The sequence below is a fragment of the Nomascus leucogenys genome, chromosome 16 (assembly GCF_006542625.1).
Source record: "Nomascus leucogenys isolate Asia chromosome 16, Asia_NLE_v1, whole genome shotgun sequence".
Classification (NCBI taxonomy): domain Eukaryota; kingdom Metazoa; phylum Chordata; class Mammalia; order Primates; family Hylobatidae; genus Nomascus; species Nomascus leucogenys.
This window is the reverse complement of record NC_044396.1, coordinates 76,795,189-76,814,435: the sequence shown is the minus strand read 5'-3', so window position 1 is coordinate 76,814,435 and position 19,247 is coordinate 76,795,189. Positions and strand designations below refer to the sequence as shown.

Here is a 19,247-nt window from a genome sequence, read left to right as displayed (position 1 = left end):
ATAGTGTGCATGTGATTTTTCAATACTGACTTTTTAGCAAGTTGGAAGTGAAGGAGAAAGTTGCCTATTTGGCAGTCTTTTCCAGATGACAATGTGATGGCTGAGGAGAGCAGACAGAAAAATACCTGTATTCATCAGGGCTCTCCAGAGAAAGAAAACTAATAACAGATATGTATATACACATAAATATATACATACACGCACATAAATATATTTGTAAATCCCTCTCTCTTTCTCTTTCATGTATATATATACACACAATGTATAAATATATTTATACATTATTTCATACATGCATATATGTTATATATATATACACATGAGTATTTTAGGCTATTATTCAACACACAATGTACAAATATATGTAGACATTATTTCATATATACATCTATATTTTATATATATACACACACACACATATAGGTATTTTAGGCTTGCTAGGGCTTTGCAGGCCATATATCACAAATACTCAGCTGTTGTTATAACTCAAAAATATTCACAGAAAATATGTAAATAAATGTGCTTTGTTGTGTACCCTACCAATAAAACTTTATTTACAAAAGCATGCAGTAGGCCAGATTTGGCCTGTGGGCCACAGTTATTGACCTCTGTAAATATATATGTATATGTGTGTGTATATATATATATAGAGAGAGAGAGAGAGAGATTTACATAAACATATAGAGATTTATTCTAGTAATAAATAAATATAGAGCTTCATTATAAAAAATTAGCTCATGTGATTATGGAGGCTAGAGGCTAGCAAGTCTGATTCTGCAGCATGGGCCCACAGGCTGGAGATTCAGGAGAGCCAGTGGTGCCAATGAAGTTCAAAGGCAGTCTACTGGAGAATTCCTTCCTGCTCAGGGAAGTTGGTCTTTTTTTCTATTCAGATCTTCAACTCTTTGGATGAGGCCCACCTATATTATGAAGAGAAATCTCCTTTACTCAAAGTTCACCAACTTAAATGTTAATCTCATCCAGAAACACCCTCTAAGTTGACACATAAAGTTAATCATCACAATCCTGAATGGATTCCAAGGTCCTGCTTTGGTTTCCTGTGTTGTTGTACATGGAAAAATTACCTAAGAGTCTGACCCATGTATGAACCCTGCCTTCCAAGCTTCATTGCTTAAACAAAGGCAAAATAGAATAAAGAGAGAAGAGTAGAAGTAGCTGCAAAATGAAGAACATTAGCTTCATTGTTAGGACGGTAGATTCCAAGCCAGTAGGGTTTTGATGAGCATTTCTGTCTTCCTTATTTTACTGTCATTGCCTTATCCTGAGTTTCCCACCTTCAATCTGTATGCCTTTGATATAGTTTGGCTGTGTCCCCACCCAAATCTCATCTTGAATTGTAGCTCCCATAATCCCCATGTGTCGTGGAAGGGACCTGGTGGAAGGTAATTGAATCACGGGGACAGGTTTTTCCCATGCTGTTCTCATGATAGTGAATAAGTCTCATGAGAGCTGATGGTTTGATAAAGGGCAGTTCCCCTGCACACGTTCTATTGCCTGCCACCATGTAAAACGTGTCTTTGCTACTCCTTCACCTTCCACCATGATTGTGAGGCCTCCCCAGCCATGTGGAACTGTGAGTCCATTAAATCTCTCTTTCTTTATAAATTACTCAGTCTTGGGTATGTCTTTATTAGCAGCATGAGAACAGACTAACATACCCCTTGAAGGCAAAGATTGTGCCTGGAGCCCCATTGTAGCTCTTGGGTTCACCTGTTAAGTCCTCAACAAATTTTGATCCTTATTTATAAATTGCTATTGTTTGCATGTGTCCCCCAAAGTTCATGTGCTGGCAACTTAATCCCATGCAACAGTTTTTGGGAGGTGGGGCCTAATAAAAGGTGATTAGGTCGGAGGGCTCTGCCCTCATGAATGGATTATTGTTGTTATCACAGGAGTGGGTAATTTATCTCCAGAGTACCTTTGTTATAAAAGCAAGTCCGGCCTCCTCTTGCTTGCTCACTGTTGCCCTTTCTTGCCTTCCACCTTCTGCCATGAGATGACACAACATGAAGGCCTTTACCAGATGCAGGCACCATGCTCTTAGACTTTCCAGTCACCTGAACGGTAAGCCAAATAAACTTCTATTGTTTATAAATTAATCCATCTCAGGTATTCTGTTATAGCAGCAGAAAACAGACTAAGACACAAATATTCATGGTATGCTTAACTTGTGCCTGCCCCTGTGTAAACAGCTTAGGTGCGTGGTCTTGATTACATCTTACAAGCATATGAAGTAGGTGCTGTTCTCACATGCATAGTGGATTGTCTGGTGAAATGGAATTTTTTTAAAAAAGCTTGATATTTAGGAATTCCTGGCTGCTTCTTTGTGTCGGGGAGAAAGCAAACCTTCTAGAAACATCTTTCATTATTCTAGGAAAAATCACTTGAATAGCACATCTTAGTAAACACATGCGAAGAGGTAGATATCCATTTCCCGGGGAGATAGAAAGGTCAGGATAATGGCTTCCTTGTCCTCCTCTTATGAGGTAGACAAAGTCAGCACCTCTCCTCCTTCCATTTTCCTAAGTCCTCTCAGGGGATAAAGCTGACTGCTAGATGGTAGTGGGAGAGGGCATGCAGAGATAAGAGAAGGAAAGTTCTCGATACAATAGAGCCTCCTGTCTAGTTTACATGTACAGCTGCTCCTGGACAGCTATTCCCTCTCCTCTCCAGCCTTGTTCCCAGCTCGGCTCCACAGGATCTCTCCTTTCTCTCCTTTTCTAGAAAGTTCTTGTTCTGCCTCACTATTCTCACCACACATAGCCTTTTGGTTCTCTGTGTCTGCACTGCATAATCTAACACAGTGGCTCCCAATGTGCTTTTTAAATATGAGGCCATCTTTAACCATTTAAAATTGTATTTATCTGTATAAAACTAAAACATACTTGTAAAAATAATACAAATAATACAGAAATGTGTTATGTAGAATGTTGGAGTCCCTCATTATGACATCCATTGAGATACTGTCACTGACAACTGCTTTTGTGTATTTTCTGGATCATTTTCTGCATATTATATAATAACAGTAGTATTAGTAGCTAATATTGCAATGAGCAAAGCACTTGCCACACACTTTACATTTTGCCTATATTATTTTTAATCCTCACATCACATTCCTGATATAGGATTATTAGATCTCATTTTACAAAAGAGAAAACTGAGGCTCACAGAGCAGTAAATAAACTTGCACATGGTCCAATTAAGCAAGGGGTGGAGCAGGGTTTAAATCTCAGCAACTGAGCTCCAGAACTTGCTTTCTTTGCCACCATGATATTTGTTATTGTGTCTACAATTTGAGATAATAATATAAATGCTGGTTTGCAACTTGCTTTTACACTTAGTATTTTTAAAAACTAGTACTTACAAATGCACTTTTTTCTTTTTAATGCAAGGGGTTGATGCATTGTACAATAAAGTGTTAGTGATTCCACAGAATAGGCATTGTACATTCTAACTGAATTTGTGTTTCGCACATCACAACAGTAGCTACAAATATTTGAAGAGAAGGGTATATGTATGAATGAGACATATTATTTCTTGGATTTATACTGTGGAAATGAAGAAAGACAAACCAAACGAGAAAAGCAAAAGCTATTTATTCTGAGCTTGCTATAGCAAGGGAGTCAACCACCAACTCCTTGTTCTGAAAGAGACTCAAAAGCAGGAAGAGGAGTGGGAAAACTTATCAGATGGGAAAAAGGGAAGGCTTCAGTGTGCCCTGATTGGAAGCTGTTGTCCTGGAGAAGCTGGAGGCAGCTAATGAGAAGTGGGGCATCCTATGTGATTGATTAGGGTGTATATCTCGCTTTCTCTGGTTGGTCCTAAATTGGAAGCAGGGACGAAAATCAGGAAGGCTGTCAGCTATTAATCAAATCCTAGCCATTTTGGGTCAATTGTTACAGAAGGTATCGTTTAGCTTCATGGTTTGTTACTAGGGATAGCAATTCTGGCTTCCTGCAAGTCTGACTTATAGTAAGCTGGCTTTCCAGGCTGATTATTGTAGATAAGCGGGTTGCTTTCCTGGCCAGGCTGCTGCAGGTTTTGGGTTCAAGTTCTACTTTTATATATGGTCTGGCCGTTATCCATTTGTATATTCAGTCTCTCAGTATGCAAGGCTTGGTGGTTCATAAGGATGTATGAACCCCTTCAGCACATTACATGGAGGACCCTCTCTTCACAGCCCATAGAAAGGAATCCACTGCTTTAAAATATCAGAAAATGATGCAGGCATGTATCCCGGGACTTAGATGCTTTGGGCAGGTAGCAATCTTGCTTGGACCTCTGTGTCCTCAAATGTCAGATATTTTGCCAGGCATGGAGCAGAGTCCTCAGTCAGTATGCATTCTCCTCCAGGGTAAAACAGAGTCCATCAAGGTGGTTTTAGCTGTGATGCACTGGGGAGATGGTGCTGTATGTTGTTAAGAAATTTAGAATTAGAAATTTTGGGTTCTGGTGATATTTCTGCCACTTACTAGTTGTGTGCCCTTGAGAAGTCCACAGCTCCAAGCCTGTTTCTGCTCCTGGAATGTAAATCCAGTTTAGCCCTTTCACAGCCAACCCACCCCCGTGTCAGTGTGAGACCTGCACAATATCTGTGAAAATGCTTCATAAATTATGTAGAGTTATGCAAATGTGAGTATTATGGGGATTACAGTATGTTATTGCCTGGAATCACACTTCCAGTATTTTAAAGAATCCATTAATGGGATGCTCTTAAATTTTTTTTTCCTGGCATTCTCAGCCAGGCTACAACCAGGAGTCTTACTTGATCAGTATGGCCTTTACTTAGGTATTTACTTAGCTTTTAGGTCTTTAAAGCAGCACATGATTTTCAAGTGAGTTATTCAATTAATCGTTTCTGTATCAGTCTGATGCCCCTTTGGACTGTCTGCTTATTGAAAGCCGTCCCATCTGGAGGAGCTGCCCTAACTCTCTGCTCATCCTGCAAACAGATCAAATGGCCTCCAGGGGAAATCCCAATTAATGGCAAAATCAATTAGTCACAAGTTGGGAAGAAAGAGAGAGCCAAATGGTTACCCAACACATAATTTACCTTCCTTTACACAATGCGGTGGTCCAGTAATGCATCTAAATGGGATTTCTACAAATTGAATCAAAATGAAGGAGATTGCTATTTAAAGGACCCCCGGGGGGAATTACTTGATAAAAGAGCTTTCCATATTCATAAATGAGTCTCTTGAGAGAACTGCTATTTCTAAATTTGAATTCTTAAAATCCAGTTTTCAAATTATTATTATATTAAAATAGTTTCTATAATGATAGTAGTCATAGAGATCCAATGACTAAAAAGTACATGAATTGTGTGGCTATAGGTATTTCTCCTCTGAGAGTTAAAGTTTAAAGAGAGATGGTACCTTGATGATAGGTCCTTTATACAAGGACCTTCCTTGTATACAAGTCCCTTCCTTCACTTTGACAAAGGAAGAAAAATTTCAACTCATGCTAAAGAAAGTCTCAAACAATTAGTTATAACCAATAAAGGTATGGGTTGCCCTTTGAAGTATTAAGCTGCCTGTCAGAAAAAAATTTAGATTATAAAGAACAACTTTGTGGAAATCTGTTTTCATTTTATGATTAGTCTTGAATTTGTTCTAGAAAATACACGTCTGTGGAGGTGTGAGGTGGGAAGCCCTCTCCTACTTCAACAGGTTTATGTTAAAATAGCTTTAGTGTAAAATAAATATAAACAACAAGTTCTGGGGGAAAGGAACTGTCCCAGTGGCCATTGGGAAGAAGAATGTGTTGCAGCCACCCGGTTTGTCTATTGATGTGGGTCTCCTGCTGTTTGTATTTATAGACACATCAAGGCAGGGACAGGCTATCAGAGCACATGGGGGAAGATGAAGCATCACCTGAGAAAGGCCTTTCTTCTTTCACCATGAATGCTTCCTTGAGTCACTGCCTGGAGCCAACAGCACCATCCCTTCCTTAATCTCTTTCCCCAGCTGTTTCTGCAACACATAAACATGCACATACACACAGAGATAGACATATATGCCTAGATATCTAAAACAGACAAAAAACCCAGAGAGAGCTTAAAATCAGGCCTGCAGGTCAGCCAGACTCATATGGAAGACATCACCTGGAAGGGACCAACCCTCTCATTTTACAAATGAGGAAAGCGAGGCACAGAGAGGCTATGTGACTCACCTGCCACTCAGGTGGGCAAGTCATTTCTTTTCCCTCCATCTCCTGATGTGCATCACAGCATCTTCCTGCCTTGAAGACAGGGAGCCAGGGGGTGTTGTGCTCATTAGTCGGGTAATGGTTGCCACCACCTTTGAAGCTGCTGGATAGGATCCCAGGTAAATAGCATTACCCCCTGCAAATGAAATGGTTCCCTGCACACAACCTGTTTTCACTTGTTGCCTGTGGCCACTGGCCACTTGTGGCTGGAAAGATTACTACTGAACTCCAGGTCACAAGTCTCCATCTGCTCACAACCTTCAGAAAATAGGAGGGCTGGGTCTGGTTCTTATTATTAAAAGCAAACAAACCCATTATTAAAAGTAAACAAGACAGAACTGCTTTGAAACAATTGATTAAATGTCTCCTGGCTCAGAAGCCTAAATTCACCCCTATTAGCCCAAACCAAGCCTTCTTTAGTGAGAATCTAGAGAGGAAACCTAACAGTTTCTTATTAAAAAGAATCCCCCTGCTCCCCTGCCCCCCGCCCCCCTGCCCCCCTGCCCCCCTGCCCCCCTGCCCCCGCCACCACCATTCTCTTGGGCATTCGGTAACTGCTGCAGGCTAAGCTCATTAACCATATTATCTCTAATTCTCAAGATTTTGAAATGAACATTACATTTCGTATTTTATGCAATGGGATGGGCCAGTCAAGTAATTTGCTCACGGACACAGCTGAAACATTGAAACACCAGAATTAGAACCTGAGTCTCTATGACTTCAAACCCCATGCCCATTCCATCTTACATACTGCCTCCATTAAATATAGTCTCCCATGTCCCTGTTTCTGTTGCTGATTTCAAAGAAAACCTCAAGACCTAGGAGAAGAAAGTCTGCTGTCTGCTCAGGTAAAACCTCTTGCAATTGCAGGCATTCTGATAGAGTTGCTCTGGGGAGGAAGCTCTGAGCCACCCTGGTTACTTAAATGTATAAAGTGGACAGAGCAAAGATGATAGATGCTAAACTGCTGGTGTTGAACATCTTTCCCCAATGTCTGCCTAATTCCAGTGCCATTTAATATACTCTGTTGTCTGTTGTCCAAACAAACCAGAATACACACAAAGCTTGCAGTGCAAGGTACAGAATCTTGGCCTTGCCAGTAAATCCAGAGTTAAGCTCTCAGTGACAAACTCCTACTAGCCAAACTTACAAGAGACTGACATATAGTCAGACCATTAATTGACTACAATACAATTTTGTTTGCCTGAGTGTCTTAATGCTAGAAACATCTAAACAATGGTTTATTCCAAAATGAATGTTAAAATCTTTAAAATTATGCTATTTGAAGATTCAATAAACAATCTGCTATGATTACAAAGCTAGGAAATGGAGAGATTTACCACACCACCAACGATTATTTGGGGACCTCACACCAGCCAAATATGTTTTTTTTTTTTTTTTTTTTTTTTGAGACAGAGTCTTGCTCTGTCATCCAGGCTGGAGTACAGTGGCACGATCTTGGCTCACTGCAAGCTCCACCTCCCGGGTTCATGCCATTCTCCTACCTCCGCCTCCTGAGTAGCTGGGACTACAGGCATCCTCCACCACGCCTGGCTAATTTTTTGTATTTTTAGTAGAGATGGGGTTTCACCGTGTTCGCTAGGATGGTCTTGATCTCCTGACCTCGTGATCCACCCGCCTCGGCCTCACAAAGTGCTGGGATTACAGGCGCGAGCCACAGTGCCCGGCCACAGCAGCCAAATCTTTTTATGTGGATGGATGGTGTCAATTGTTACAAACAGATGGACAATGACTCTACCAGTTAGTTCATGCTGTAAAAAACCTTATGAATTAATGACTCCACCAGTTATTTCATGCTGTAAAAAACCTTATGAATTGTAAGAAATAAAAAACCACTTATGGGAAAACACTCTGGAAGTTCCTCAAAAGGATACACATAGATTTTCCGCATAACCCAGCAATTCCACTATAGGTATATATCCAAGAGAACTGAAAACATGCCCACACAGAAACTCACCCAAGTGTTCATAGCACCTTTATTAGTAACAGCCAAGAAGTAGAAACAACTCAAATATCCATCAACTGATGAATAAACAAGATGTGATATAACCAGACAATGAAATATTATTCAGCCATAAAAAAATAAAGTATCGATCCACACTCCTGCATGGATAAACCTTGAGAACAGTATGCTAAGTGAAACAAACCAGATTAAAAAGGCCACATATTGTATGATTCATTTATATGAAATGTCCAGAATAGGCAAATCCATAGAGACAGAGTAGATTAGTGGTTATGTAGGGCTAGGGAAAAGGGAGGTTGTGCGGAAATGGAGAGTGACTGCTAATAGGTAGGGGGTTGGTTTGAGGGGTGATAAAATTGTTCTAAAACTGCTTGTGGTGATACTTGTACAGCTGTGAATATACTAAAAATCACTGAATTTTGCACTTTAAAAGGGTGCATTTTGTGGTATGTGAATTATATCTCAATAAAGGTGGTTTAATTAAAAAGACATAGCCAGTCTTTTTTTTAACCCTAGAACTCACACCTGTAATCCTAGCACTTTGGGAGGCAGGCAGATTAAATGTCTCCTGGTTCAGAAGCCTAAGTTCACCCCTGTGACCACAAGCCAAGTCTTCCTTAGTGAAAATCTAAAGAGGGAATCTAACAGTTTCTTGTCAAGAAGAATCCCCCTGCCCCTCTGTGCCCCTGCCACCCCCCACTACTGCCACTGTTCTCTTGGGCATGCAGTAACTGCTGCAGGCTCAGTTAAGTTGAGCTCAGTAGTTCAAGCCCAGCCTGGGCAAACGGCAAAACCACATCTCTACAAAAAATACAAAAACTAGCTGTGCATGGTGGTGCACGCCTGTAGTCCCAGCTACTAGGGAGGCTGAGGTGGGAGGCTGTCTTGGGCCTGGGAAGCAGAAGTTGCAGTGAGCCGAGATCGTGCCACTGCACTCCAGCCTGGGTGACAGAGCCAGACCTTGTCTCAAAACAAAAAAAAAAAAAACAAAAAAACAGAAAGACATTTACTACTGAGCAGTCGATGTTCATGCTGAATATTTTCCATTGCTTCCCTGACCCCCAATTCACTCTCCAACCTCCCCTGCTTTGCTTTGTTAGAAAGCTGTTCTGTATGGACTGTACCAACAGGCACCTTTGTACAAGTGATCAACACATTTATTGTCCAAACTGTGGTACTTTTGAGAAAGAACGATGGGAGCAAACCAGGACTCTGTGGACAAATGTCTGTTGGAGTTTGATTCTTGCCTTGCAGGTTGGTTGCAGGGCCCTTCGGAGGGCCACAGCTCTTGCCACACTCAGCCCCCTCCACACAGCTGGCTCTCTGGGTTCCAGCTTACCCCCTCTTCTTGCCCTGTCCTGGCAGGGGTGGTGATGGCTTCTCACCATTGCTGGACCCCAGAGCTGCACCATCCATGGTTTTCCCTACACCCTGCCCATGTCCGTGCAAATAGTCTCTTTCTTAAACTTCCTTCTTACCAGTTTGAGTGGGCCATCTGTTTCCTGCCTGCACCCTACAGACATAAAACTTCAGAAAAGCAGCATGAAAGATAAATTTGAAAGGAAGGGTGTGGTCGGCACAGCGATCCTGCTAGATACCTTCCAAAGAGCCGTTGCGCCAACTCTCCCGTTTCTGCAGATTTCTGTTACGCCAAATCCTGCAAATAAATGATTTTACCACACTCCCCAGCAACAAGGATGTTACAACAAGTACAATTTTAATTTTTTTATTATAAGGATTTTTTTTTGACACTTTGAAAAAGTTATACTGCAAATTACAATTTGCAGTATGAGAATTCAGTATGAAAAAAACCATTCGTTTGGCTTATCTTGTTCAGAACTTGCTGTGCTCCCTAAAACTGAAGATTGATGCGTTTGAACTCTACAAAATTCTCAGGCAATATCTCTTGGAGTATCTGTTCCCCTTCCCCATTTTCTCTGGAACTAGCAATATGCTGTATTCTCATGTCCTCCGTGTCTCCTAACCTCTTTTGTCTGTTTTCTATTAATATTTCTTTATTTCTGGGCTTCCTTCTGAACGTTCTATTTAAAAAATTCCCTTTTCAGCTCCATGTCTATTCAGTTCTCTAACTTGTCCATATATAGTTCAAATATACATGGTAATTCCAGTGACTGTAATTTTCGTTTCTAGGCTTTCTTTGATTCCTTTTTCATGATGCTTTTCTCTTTTTATAGTGTCTGTTTTTGTGTCCTTCTTTTATATTTGAATTATTTTAAATTTGCTTACCTCTATCAGATTGTTGGATTAGCTTCAGTTCTTGTGGGTTGAGCCCTGCTGGGAGTTTGCTGATTCTTGAGTGTGATGAGTGCACTGTGGCCTTGTATTGATCAATTCTTTATAGTTTTGAATCGCAAGCTCATTTCAGGAGGCTTTTCTGCAGGAATCTTGTGAGGACTTGATTGAGGGTGGATCCCCTCAGAGCCATTTCTCATTTGCTTCTTCTGGGTTACCCAGGATTATTTTAGACCAGTAACAATTTTTCACAGTAATTTTCATTTTAAGTATTTTGGATCCACTTAAGATGTGGCAAATTGAAACCCCTAAATGCAGCTGTGGTGCAGGCCTCTGTCAGAAATTTTTCACTGAATGCTTTTCACTTCTACCCAGATCCCAGACTAAGACTGCCAGGCTGCTGTGTCGGCCACCTGTCCTGGTGGGAAGATTGTTTCTCATCCACTTGCCTTTGAAGTGCTGCAGTTACGGGGTGTCCCAACTCTGTAGGTGGCTCTCAGTGGCACATCCCTGACTTGCATGGGACTAGGGACTCTTTTTCTGGTCCTCTTTGGGGGTGAACACGCAGGCCAAGCCCTTGGATTATTGAAACCAAGGACTCCTCCTGGGGCAATTGAAGCATCAGCTGTCATACATTCTTTTTGTGTGTGTTTGTTTTTGTTTGCTTGTTTGTTTTGTTTTTGAGGCTGAGTCTCACTCTATTGCCCAGGCTGGAGTGCAGTGGCGTGATCTCTGCTCATGGCAACCTCTGCCTCCTGAGTTCAAGCGATTCTCCTGCCTCAGCCTCCAGCGTAGCTGGGCTTACAGGTGCCCACCACCTTGCCTGGCTAATTTTTGTATTTTTAATAAAGATGAGGTTTCACCATGTTGGCCAGACTGTTCTCAAACTCCTGACCTCAAGTGATCTGACCATCTCGGCCTCCCAAAGTGCTGGGATTACAGGCATGAGCCACCGTGCCCGGCCACACCTCGAACTTTCAATAAGGCCTGGGATGAGGCTGGTGAAGGGAGGGATTTTGAGCAGGAAAATGACAAAAGATTAGACCTACCCCCTTAAATTAGATTCTTGTCCCACATTTGAGCATCTTTCTGACTTTCCCCTCCTTTCAAAACATCAAGCACTCACTGGGCAGACATCAAGATCCTATTAACATGCAACTCCTTTCATGACTATTTGTTGTTTTTTTTTTTATTTTTTATTTTTTTGAGATGGAGTCTCACTCTGTTACCCAGGCTGAAGTGCAGTGGTGTGATCTTGGCTCACTGCATCCTCTGCCTCCCGGGTTCAAGCAATTCTCTGCCTCAGCCTCCTGAGCAGCTGGGATTACAGGTGTCCGCCACCATGCTCAGCTAATTTTTGTATTTTTAGTAGAGATGGGTTTTCACCGTGTTAGCCAGGCTGGTCTCGAACTCCTGACCTCGTTATCCACCCACCTCGGCCTCCCAAAGTGCTGGGATTACAGGTGTGAGCCACCGTGCCAAGCCTGTTAATTGTTTTTAATAGCTCCTACGAGGAGGAACCCAAAGGAAAGAATCTCTATTAGACGAATTTCAACCCCTGTGGTCTTGGGGAAGAGAGATTGAGAGTCAGTGAAGTCTTCCCAAAACAATTCCCCTCCCCGCTTCCTGCCAAACTGCCCAGTGGATGATGGGGTTAGAGTGTGCACTGCCTTCTCGTAGCTCTGTGACCTCTGGCAGGCTGTCTGATCTCTGGAGTCAGCCTCTATTTCCTTGGGAGTTCCTATCTCACTGGCTATTCCTAGGATTAAAGTGGATGTCAAAGGCCCATCACATAGTAGGGCTACACACATGAGTTCCCTTGTTCCTCAGGAGTGATTCTCAACTCTGGCTGCTCCAAGGACCTTGTCTGGTCCTCAAATTGGCTGTACATCGGAATCCCCTTGGGAATTTTAAAACATCCATACCTGGGCTCCATTCCCAGTGAGTCTGACTTAATTGTCCTGGGCTGTCACCTGGCCATCAGGCTGTTTCAGAGCTTCCCAGGTGATTCAAATGTGTGGCAACACTAATAACACTGATCTAGGAAACTTTGAAAGAAAGTACCCAGGACCAGGTTCTACTCCTAAACAATTCAAGAAGAACCTCTGGCGGGGGTTGGCTATGGAATTTTTAAAAATGTATCATGCATGTTTTATTCCATTATCACATAAAGACATACAGATGCATGTGTATACGTGAATGGGTGTGTGTGGATGGATTTTGTTAGTGTTTGTTTTACAGAAGCAGGATCACATAACACATGCTTTTCTGGATCTTACTATGAACACAATAATTTCTGCAGAAATCCCTCTAGGTCAATGAATATTATTCTAATTCATTCTTTTTTCTTTTAATTTTTTATTTTGACATAATTTCAGACTTATAGAAATGTTGCAAGAATAGTACAAAGATATCTCGTTTTCCCTTCATTAGATTTCGGAAATGTTACCCCATTACGGTATTTGCTTCAAGCTTGGGTTTTGTTTTTTTTTGTTTGTTTTGTTTTGTTTTTTAATTGAGACAAGTTCTCACTCTGTCATCCAGGCTGGAGTGCAATGGTGTGAACACATCTCACTGCAGCCTTGACCTCCTGGGCTCAAGCGATGCTCTCACCTCAGCCTCCTGAGTAGCTGGGACTGTAGGCACACGCCAGACAGCCGGCTAATTTTTTGTACAGATGCGGTCCCACTATGTTGCCCAGGCTGGTCTTGAGCTCCCAGGCTCAGGTGATCCTCCCACCTCAGCTTCCCAAAGTGCTTGGATTATACATGTGAGCCACTGTGCCCAGCCAAGCTTGGGTATGTTTTAAAAGCTCCTCAGGTGAATCTAATGCACAGCCAGGTTGCTCTGTGGGGCCTCCCAGTTAGCCATGAGACTTAAGGCAGTGTTTGTGAAACTTCTGACCTTCGAGAGGGGTCTTTGCATTAGAGGCAGTTATGTGAAGTGGTTAAGACAGTGGGCTCGAAGTCATGCTGCTATGTTTGAATTCTAGCTCTATTGCTTCCTCCCTCCTGACCCACCTTCTGTGCCTCAGTTTCTTCACCTGTAAAATAAGGATAATCGAAGTGCTAACTCCAAAGGCTTTGTGAGGATTGAGTGAGATTACTTAGGATAGTACTTGGCACACAGTAAGTATATACTAAAGGTTAGTTATTTGTATATTTATCGTTACCATAGCTCATCTATGAAACAAAATTGGCTTAAGCTTGCCATGGTCACCTATAAGCAGAATTCTTTCTGATCGGGTCATTAAATTCTTTAGACAAATTCGGGAGTTATCAGCATATAAGAGTTCCCATTTAGAAACAGGCCCCTTTTGAAAATGAAATTAGCGAGGATCAATTAAAAATATCTGTCACTTTGACTCACCCTAAGAGATGTTTTGTATGTGTTTTGTGGATGGCAGGCTGGCAAATGCCCAAATATAACCCTAATGTCCAGAATGTGTCACTGGGGCAGGAAACCAATGAAAGGTGATGAACTGATCAGTAGCAAGGCTGAAGCGGGTGGCGGAGAGCGTAAAGAGCAAGTTCTCCCCGCAAGGACCAGCTGCCCCCCAGGCCTAGGCCAGGTGGGAATGTGAGCCCTGAATTGCCACATGTTCCTGTCTTCCTGGAAGTGATGAAACTTTGTTCCTTGAGGTGAAGTTTCCCAATTTCTAAATATTTTTAGATTTCCCAATTTTTTTTTTTTTTTTATTTCCCAATTTTAAAAACTCCTCTGTAGGCCAGTTTGTAGCTTCCAATCGTGGGAGTCAAATATCGGGGTTGGAAGATCCGAAAGGGGAAAGAAGTCATAACATTTTGTATTTCTCCAGGACTGTTTGAGGAAGAGAGGCCGTATCTGATGGTTCTAGGTCGCCAAGACATTGTGTCTGCTCTCTAGTGGGGTAGGAACCTGGTTGGGTTCCATTCCTGAGACATGTCTTGAGCACCTGCTTTATGCCAAACCACGCTTGTTCTCCTAGGAGCATCCAATCTCCTTTGCTTTGTTTATGTGCTCCCAAGCTGCCTGCTGACTACTAATTTGACTTCTGCAATGCCTTGATATGGAGAACTGGGCTCTCAGGGGAGCAGATATCCCTGCTGCAAGTTATAAACCAAGACTGTCCAGGACCTGATCTCCCTCTCATTAACAGTATTTCTGGGGCTTAGCTCTTTCTGTACCATATAAGCATGATAAGAAAAATATATATTTTATAAGTAAGATAAGGGTCTGGTCAGAGTAGCAATAAAAGAGCATGAAAAATATATTAGTTTAGAAAACCTTATGTTTACATACCATATGAAGCAATTCAGAAATATATCTGGTTATTTCGAATCCATCAGAGGCATCTGAGTTTATGTAAAAGTGTAAAATATTATACATTACACAAAACCCAACATTCCATCATGTAAACAACAAAAAAGGGACACCCTATTGTCGCAGAGGCAGATTCCATAACCTGAAACCCCTCCTGCCATAGCCACGTAGACACAGTTGGTAAAATGTAATCAGAATCTCTTTAAATATATGCAGAGCCAGTCTAAAAGAAGGGAAGTCCCCAACAGCCAGAAACAAAGGAGAATCTGGAAACAAGGAAAGAATGTATGACAGCTAGCCAGGCACGATGGCTCACGCCTGTAATCCCAGTACTTTGGGAGGCCGAGGCGGGCAGATCACCTGAGGTCAGGAGTTCGAGACCAGCCTGGCCAACACGGAGGCTGTGGCAGGAGAATCGCTTGAACCTGGGAGATGGAGGTTGCAGTGAGCCGAGATTGCACTACTGCTCTCCAGCCTGGGTGACAGAGTGAGGCTCTGTCTCAAAAAAAAAAAAAAAAGGGCCAGGTGTCACTCCCACTTTCCTGCATCTGGGAACACTTTTCCAGCCTCCCTTTCAAGGAGTTCTTATGAGAGACAAGGGCCTGGTGGTCAGGCCCAGGGAAAAAGGCCACAAGAGAGGTGTGCTTTGGCAAACATTGCTAAAGTTGGGGTATTTGGGGCATTGAAATTTAAGCATGTGGCAGGAAAGCTAGACCAAGTGTCCACTGGGCTAAGGCCTCTTATCCCAGGAGTTCAGGAGCCTGGGTAAAAGGGAGACCTGGGGCATGGAAGTCAGAAAACCAGGGTTGGATTCCTTCCAACAGTGAAACGAGGACCAGAATGATAATTTCCTTCAAGTAGACATAATACATATAAAATGCCCAGATTGCACACAGTAGACCCTCAGCAATGTCCCTGGGACAGCATGCCAATGTTACAGAAGTGAAATGGGGCCAGGGCTGGACATAAGCCTTGGCCTCATCTCTGCTTCTTCTGTTGATAAGATTTATCGAATGATCATTTACGAGATGCCAGGTACCACTTTAAGTGCTTTCATCGATCAGCTCATGTAATGTTCAGAACAGTCCTATCAGGTAGATGCCATCATTATCCCCATTTACAGATGGATGAGGAAACTGAGGCCCAGAAAGGTTAAGTAACATACCCAAGGGCATACAGTTAGTAGGTTGTGAACTGGAGTTTGAATCCAGGCAATCTGGCTCTACAAGCAGTCATCTTGATCATTAGAATATCAATAGTATTAAAGTCACAATAATGATTGGCAGCAAACTATGTGTCAAGCACCCGTTATTAGCAAGGTGAAGATGAGTCGGATGCGTTTGAATGCCCTTGGGGACAGGATCCAGCAGGGGTGATCAAGAGATCAGTTACTTCCTGAAGGTAACACCCTTCCGGGTGATTTCGGGGAGACGGGTGGGGAAGGTGGGTTGCAGTTAAGAGTTGGGCAGAGTGATCCAGGGGAACATTATCTTCTGCAGCTGTGCTGTGTAACTCCATGCATCCCTTTGATCCATAAAGTTTTCAAAGCCAGACCTTTTCCCATTACGGAGTGAATCTGACACAAGTGTACAGCATTTTGCACTTGGTTTCTTTTGGCCCCACTCCCCCCAGTCTTTTCTTTTGTTATGTTTTGTGCTTCAAAGGGTTAGCTCAAGGGTTAAAGGAACTGTCCGGAGTTAGGTGCTTCTGTCTTAAGATCTTTTAAAAGTTGCTCATTTGATTCTCCTCCCTCTGGCCCATTTGGCGTTCATCTGAATGAGGGCTCCTGGTTATGCAGATAGGCAGTGGAGCTGTGCAAACGGACCACTAGGCCCCAGATCAACCTGGGCACATCTGCGCTCTGCAGGTTCAACCACCCACGAGGGCTCCCTGCGGTTATACCAACGCTGGCTGCTCTCAGTGGGTCTGAAAACCATCAACCGTCCAAGTCATAGGCAATCAGCAATCTCGATAGACTGATGGATCGTGGACAGAAGCTCTGACTCTGTTTCCATTCATTTAGCAACAGCAAATCAATCCACTTTCCCAGCATCCTGCAACTTTATCGAACTCAGCATCCCATTGCAGGATACGCCCCCGAACTCTCCTTAATTATGTATTTCGCTATTTGCAATCAGGACTCGGCGATGCAGTCCTGACATCAGAGAATGGGAGTCTTCTCAGAAGGCCGCAGTAGCTGCAGCAGCTTTCCCGCCCTACTGAGCGCTCACTACAAGCGGGCTCTGGGCTAGGCGCGCCACCCGCGCAAGTCCCCGGGGAGCGGCGGTGCACCCTCCGTCCCGCGCTCTCGCAGCCATTGTAGGGTGGGCGCTCGCCAGGCAGGGTGCCGACACGCCCTCTTCGCGCTGCGACGGGCGGCCGGGGGAGGAGAGGGTGCGCGGTGCGCACCGGAGGGAGAGGCTCCGGCCCAGCGCCGCCTGCCCGCCAGCAGACCAGCAGGCTCCTCTTTGCGGCGGGCGCCCCACGCGCCTCTCGGGCGCGCGCTCCCAGCCCCGCCCGCGTGCGGCGGCCGCACGGCCGCGAGAGCGCGCCCCCGCGCGGCGGACGCACGGCCGCGAGCGCGCGTGCGCCCCTCCGAACGTCCCCGGGAGCCCAGCCAGAGCGAGCGCCGGGGCCGGGCGCGCAGGAGTGAAAAGGAGGCGGCGGCCGCAGCTGCGAGCAACAGATCCGGACGCCGCGAGCTGACCCGCTCTGCTGTTGGGCGATTTTTTTTTAGTTGCAGAAAAATTTATTAAATTGGAAAATCTTGCATTTTTCAATGGCGCTGGCCCCGGGTCAGCGGGCGATTTTCTCTGCATCAAGATGGGCTTTGCCGTTTCCGTAGTGGGCACCAGTGGTGGCCTGATTGTCAGTCTTCTCCCGGCATTTTTAAGGCCAGGAGCCGAGCGCTGCTTGTAGGCGAATACCCTACAGAGCGGTTTGGCTTTTTAAATTACTGTTATTATTTTGGGCAGAGAACAGTCGGTCTGGTGCACCCCGTCCTCGCTGCAGAAGAGGCTGCGAGTCCGAGGTGGGTCTCTCGGAAGGTGAAATTCCTCCCGGGGTGAGCGAGCCTCGGCCCCGCGCGCAGTCCAGCGGCCCCGCGTGTGTGCCCTTGCCCTGCCGGAGCCGGGAAAATGGAGGCTGTGATTGAGAAGGAATGCAGCGCGCTCGGAGGCCTCTTCCAGACCATCATCAGCGACATGAAGGTAGGACGCCGGGGGTGCGGCTGCGGCGCCGGTCGCCGCGCTCTGACCTCGCCGCCGCGCTTCGCCTCCACCCCGGGCCGGGCGCCCGGCCCTTCCCTGCACCGTGGCCGCCGGCCACCTGCGGGAGCTCCCGGCCCGGGTGTCACTTGCTCACCCGGGGCGCTGCTCCGGGCTCTGCTGGGTCACTGGGCGGGCGGCTTCTCTGGGGGGGTGTCTGCTGTCCCAAGCCATCTCCCCTCTCATTGTCCCAGGGGGCGGCACCATTTCTTTCCCTCGGCGGCTCAGGGCACTGGCTCCAAGTTTTCCCATTGTCTGTCCTGAAGTGAGTGTCTGGGACCCGCGGGGACTGGATGCCCGGGAGGACACCTGATTCCCCCGGGCACGGGGTGGGGGCGCCTGGCGCGGTGGTCGGGAGGGAGTGGGGGCTCTGCCCGCGCGCAGGAAGGAGTCCCCTAGCCTAGGAGACTGAGAGGGAAAGCCAGTCCCTCGGCTGTCAGGTCTACTTGGAGTGGGGGATCTGAGCAAATTAGTTATTAATTGGGCTGTTCCGAAACTGGTAAAGGTGTGCGTGCCCTCTCTCAGCCCTCCCGCGGGTCGCGGGGCCGAAGTTCCCGGGCAGCCTTGCAGGGGCCCCGCCTTCCCCCAGCTGGGCCTGAAGGCAAGATTGGTGCCCCCGAAATAACTGTATCCCGCCCTCCCAGACCCAAACGGACACACACTCTAGGTTTTCTCTTGGAAGGGTTGTGAAGATGGTGTGTGTGTGCGCGCGTGCATGTGTGTGTGCGCGCGCGTGTGGGGGCGGGGAACAACACCCTGGCTTTTTCCTGCAAAGGGTGGGACTGCGGATAACCTGATCCTCGGATGTGGATTTTCTGGTGCCTAGAGATAGATCAGGGCCCCGTGTTATTCATCCAGAGGAAATAAAACTAGCCGCGCGAGCTGGCTGGAGGTGGGAATTAGGAGCGGTGGGGGAAATTATTTTTTTAATGTGTATTTAGGGAGCTTCTCTTTGGCTCTGGCCCAGCCCCAGTTTGCCTCAACAGATCCAGATCCGGGGAGGTGGTGTTTAATTAAAAGCTCGCTTCCAAAACGAGTGGGCAGGTTTGGAAAGCTGTGCACCGAGTGGGTGTGGACAGCCCCTCTTCAGCCGCTGCCTGGGCGCCTGGAGGAGCTTTTGTCTGATGAAGTGTAAGGTTTAGAGAGGCTTCGTGCCTCGGAGATGGTCTTTGGGAAGGAATGCTCAGCTGTCATGGCCTGCTTCCACCTTTCAG

At 45.1% G+C, this 19,247-nt stretch overlaps 1 protein-coding gene across 7 annotated transcripts in view; it reads left to right on the top strand.

Annotated features, from left to right (window-relative positions):
- Positions 1-17,352: 17,352 nt before the first annotated feature.
- The window catches only part of MTSS1 (MTSS I-BAR domain containing 1), a 180,288-nt gene continuing 178,393 nt past the window's right edge, over positions 17,353-19,247 (top strand). For 3 of the 7 annotated variants that reach the window (XM_003256187.3, XM_003256188.3, XM_012507918.2), the window contains exon 1: positions 17,353-17,976. In XM_003256187.3, coding sequence (XP_003256235.1) covers positions 17,905-17,976 — 72 coding nt within the window. In that variant the 5' untranslated portion in view covers positions 17,353-17,904. The remainder of the gene's footprint in view (positions 17,977-19,247) is intronic. The other 4 variants (XM_030795150.1, XM_012507912.2, XM_030795151.1 and 1 more) reach the window with 2 other exon arrangements.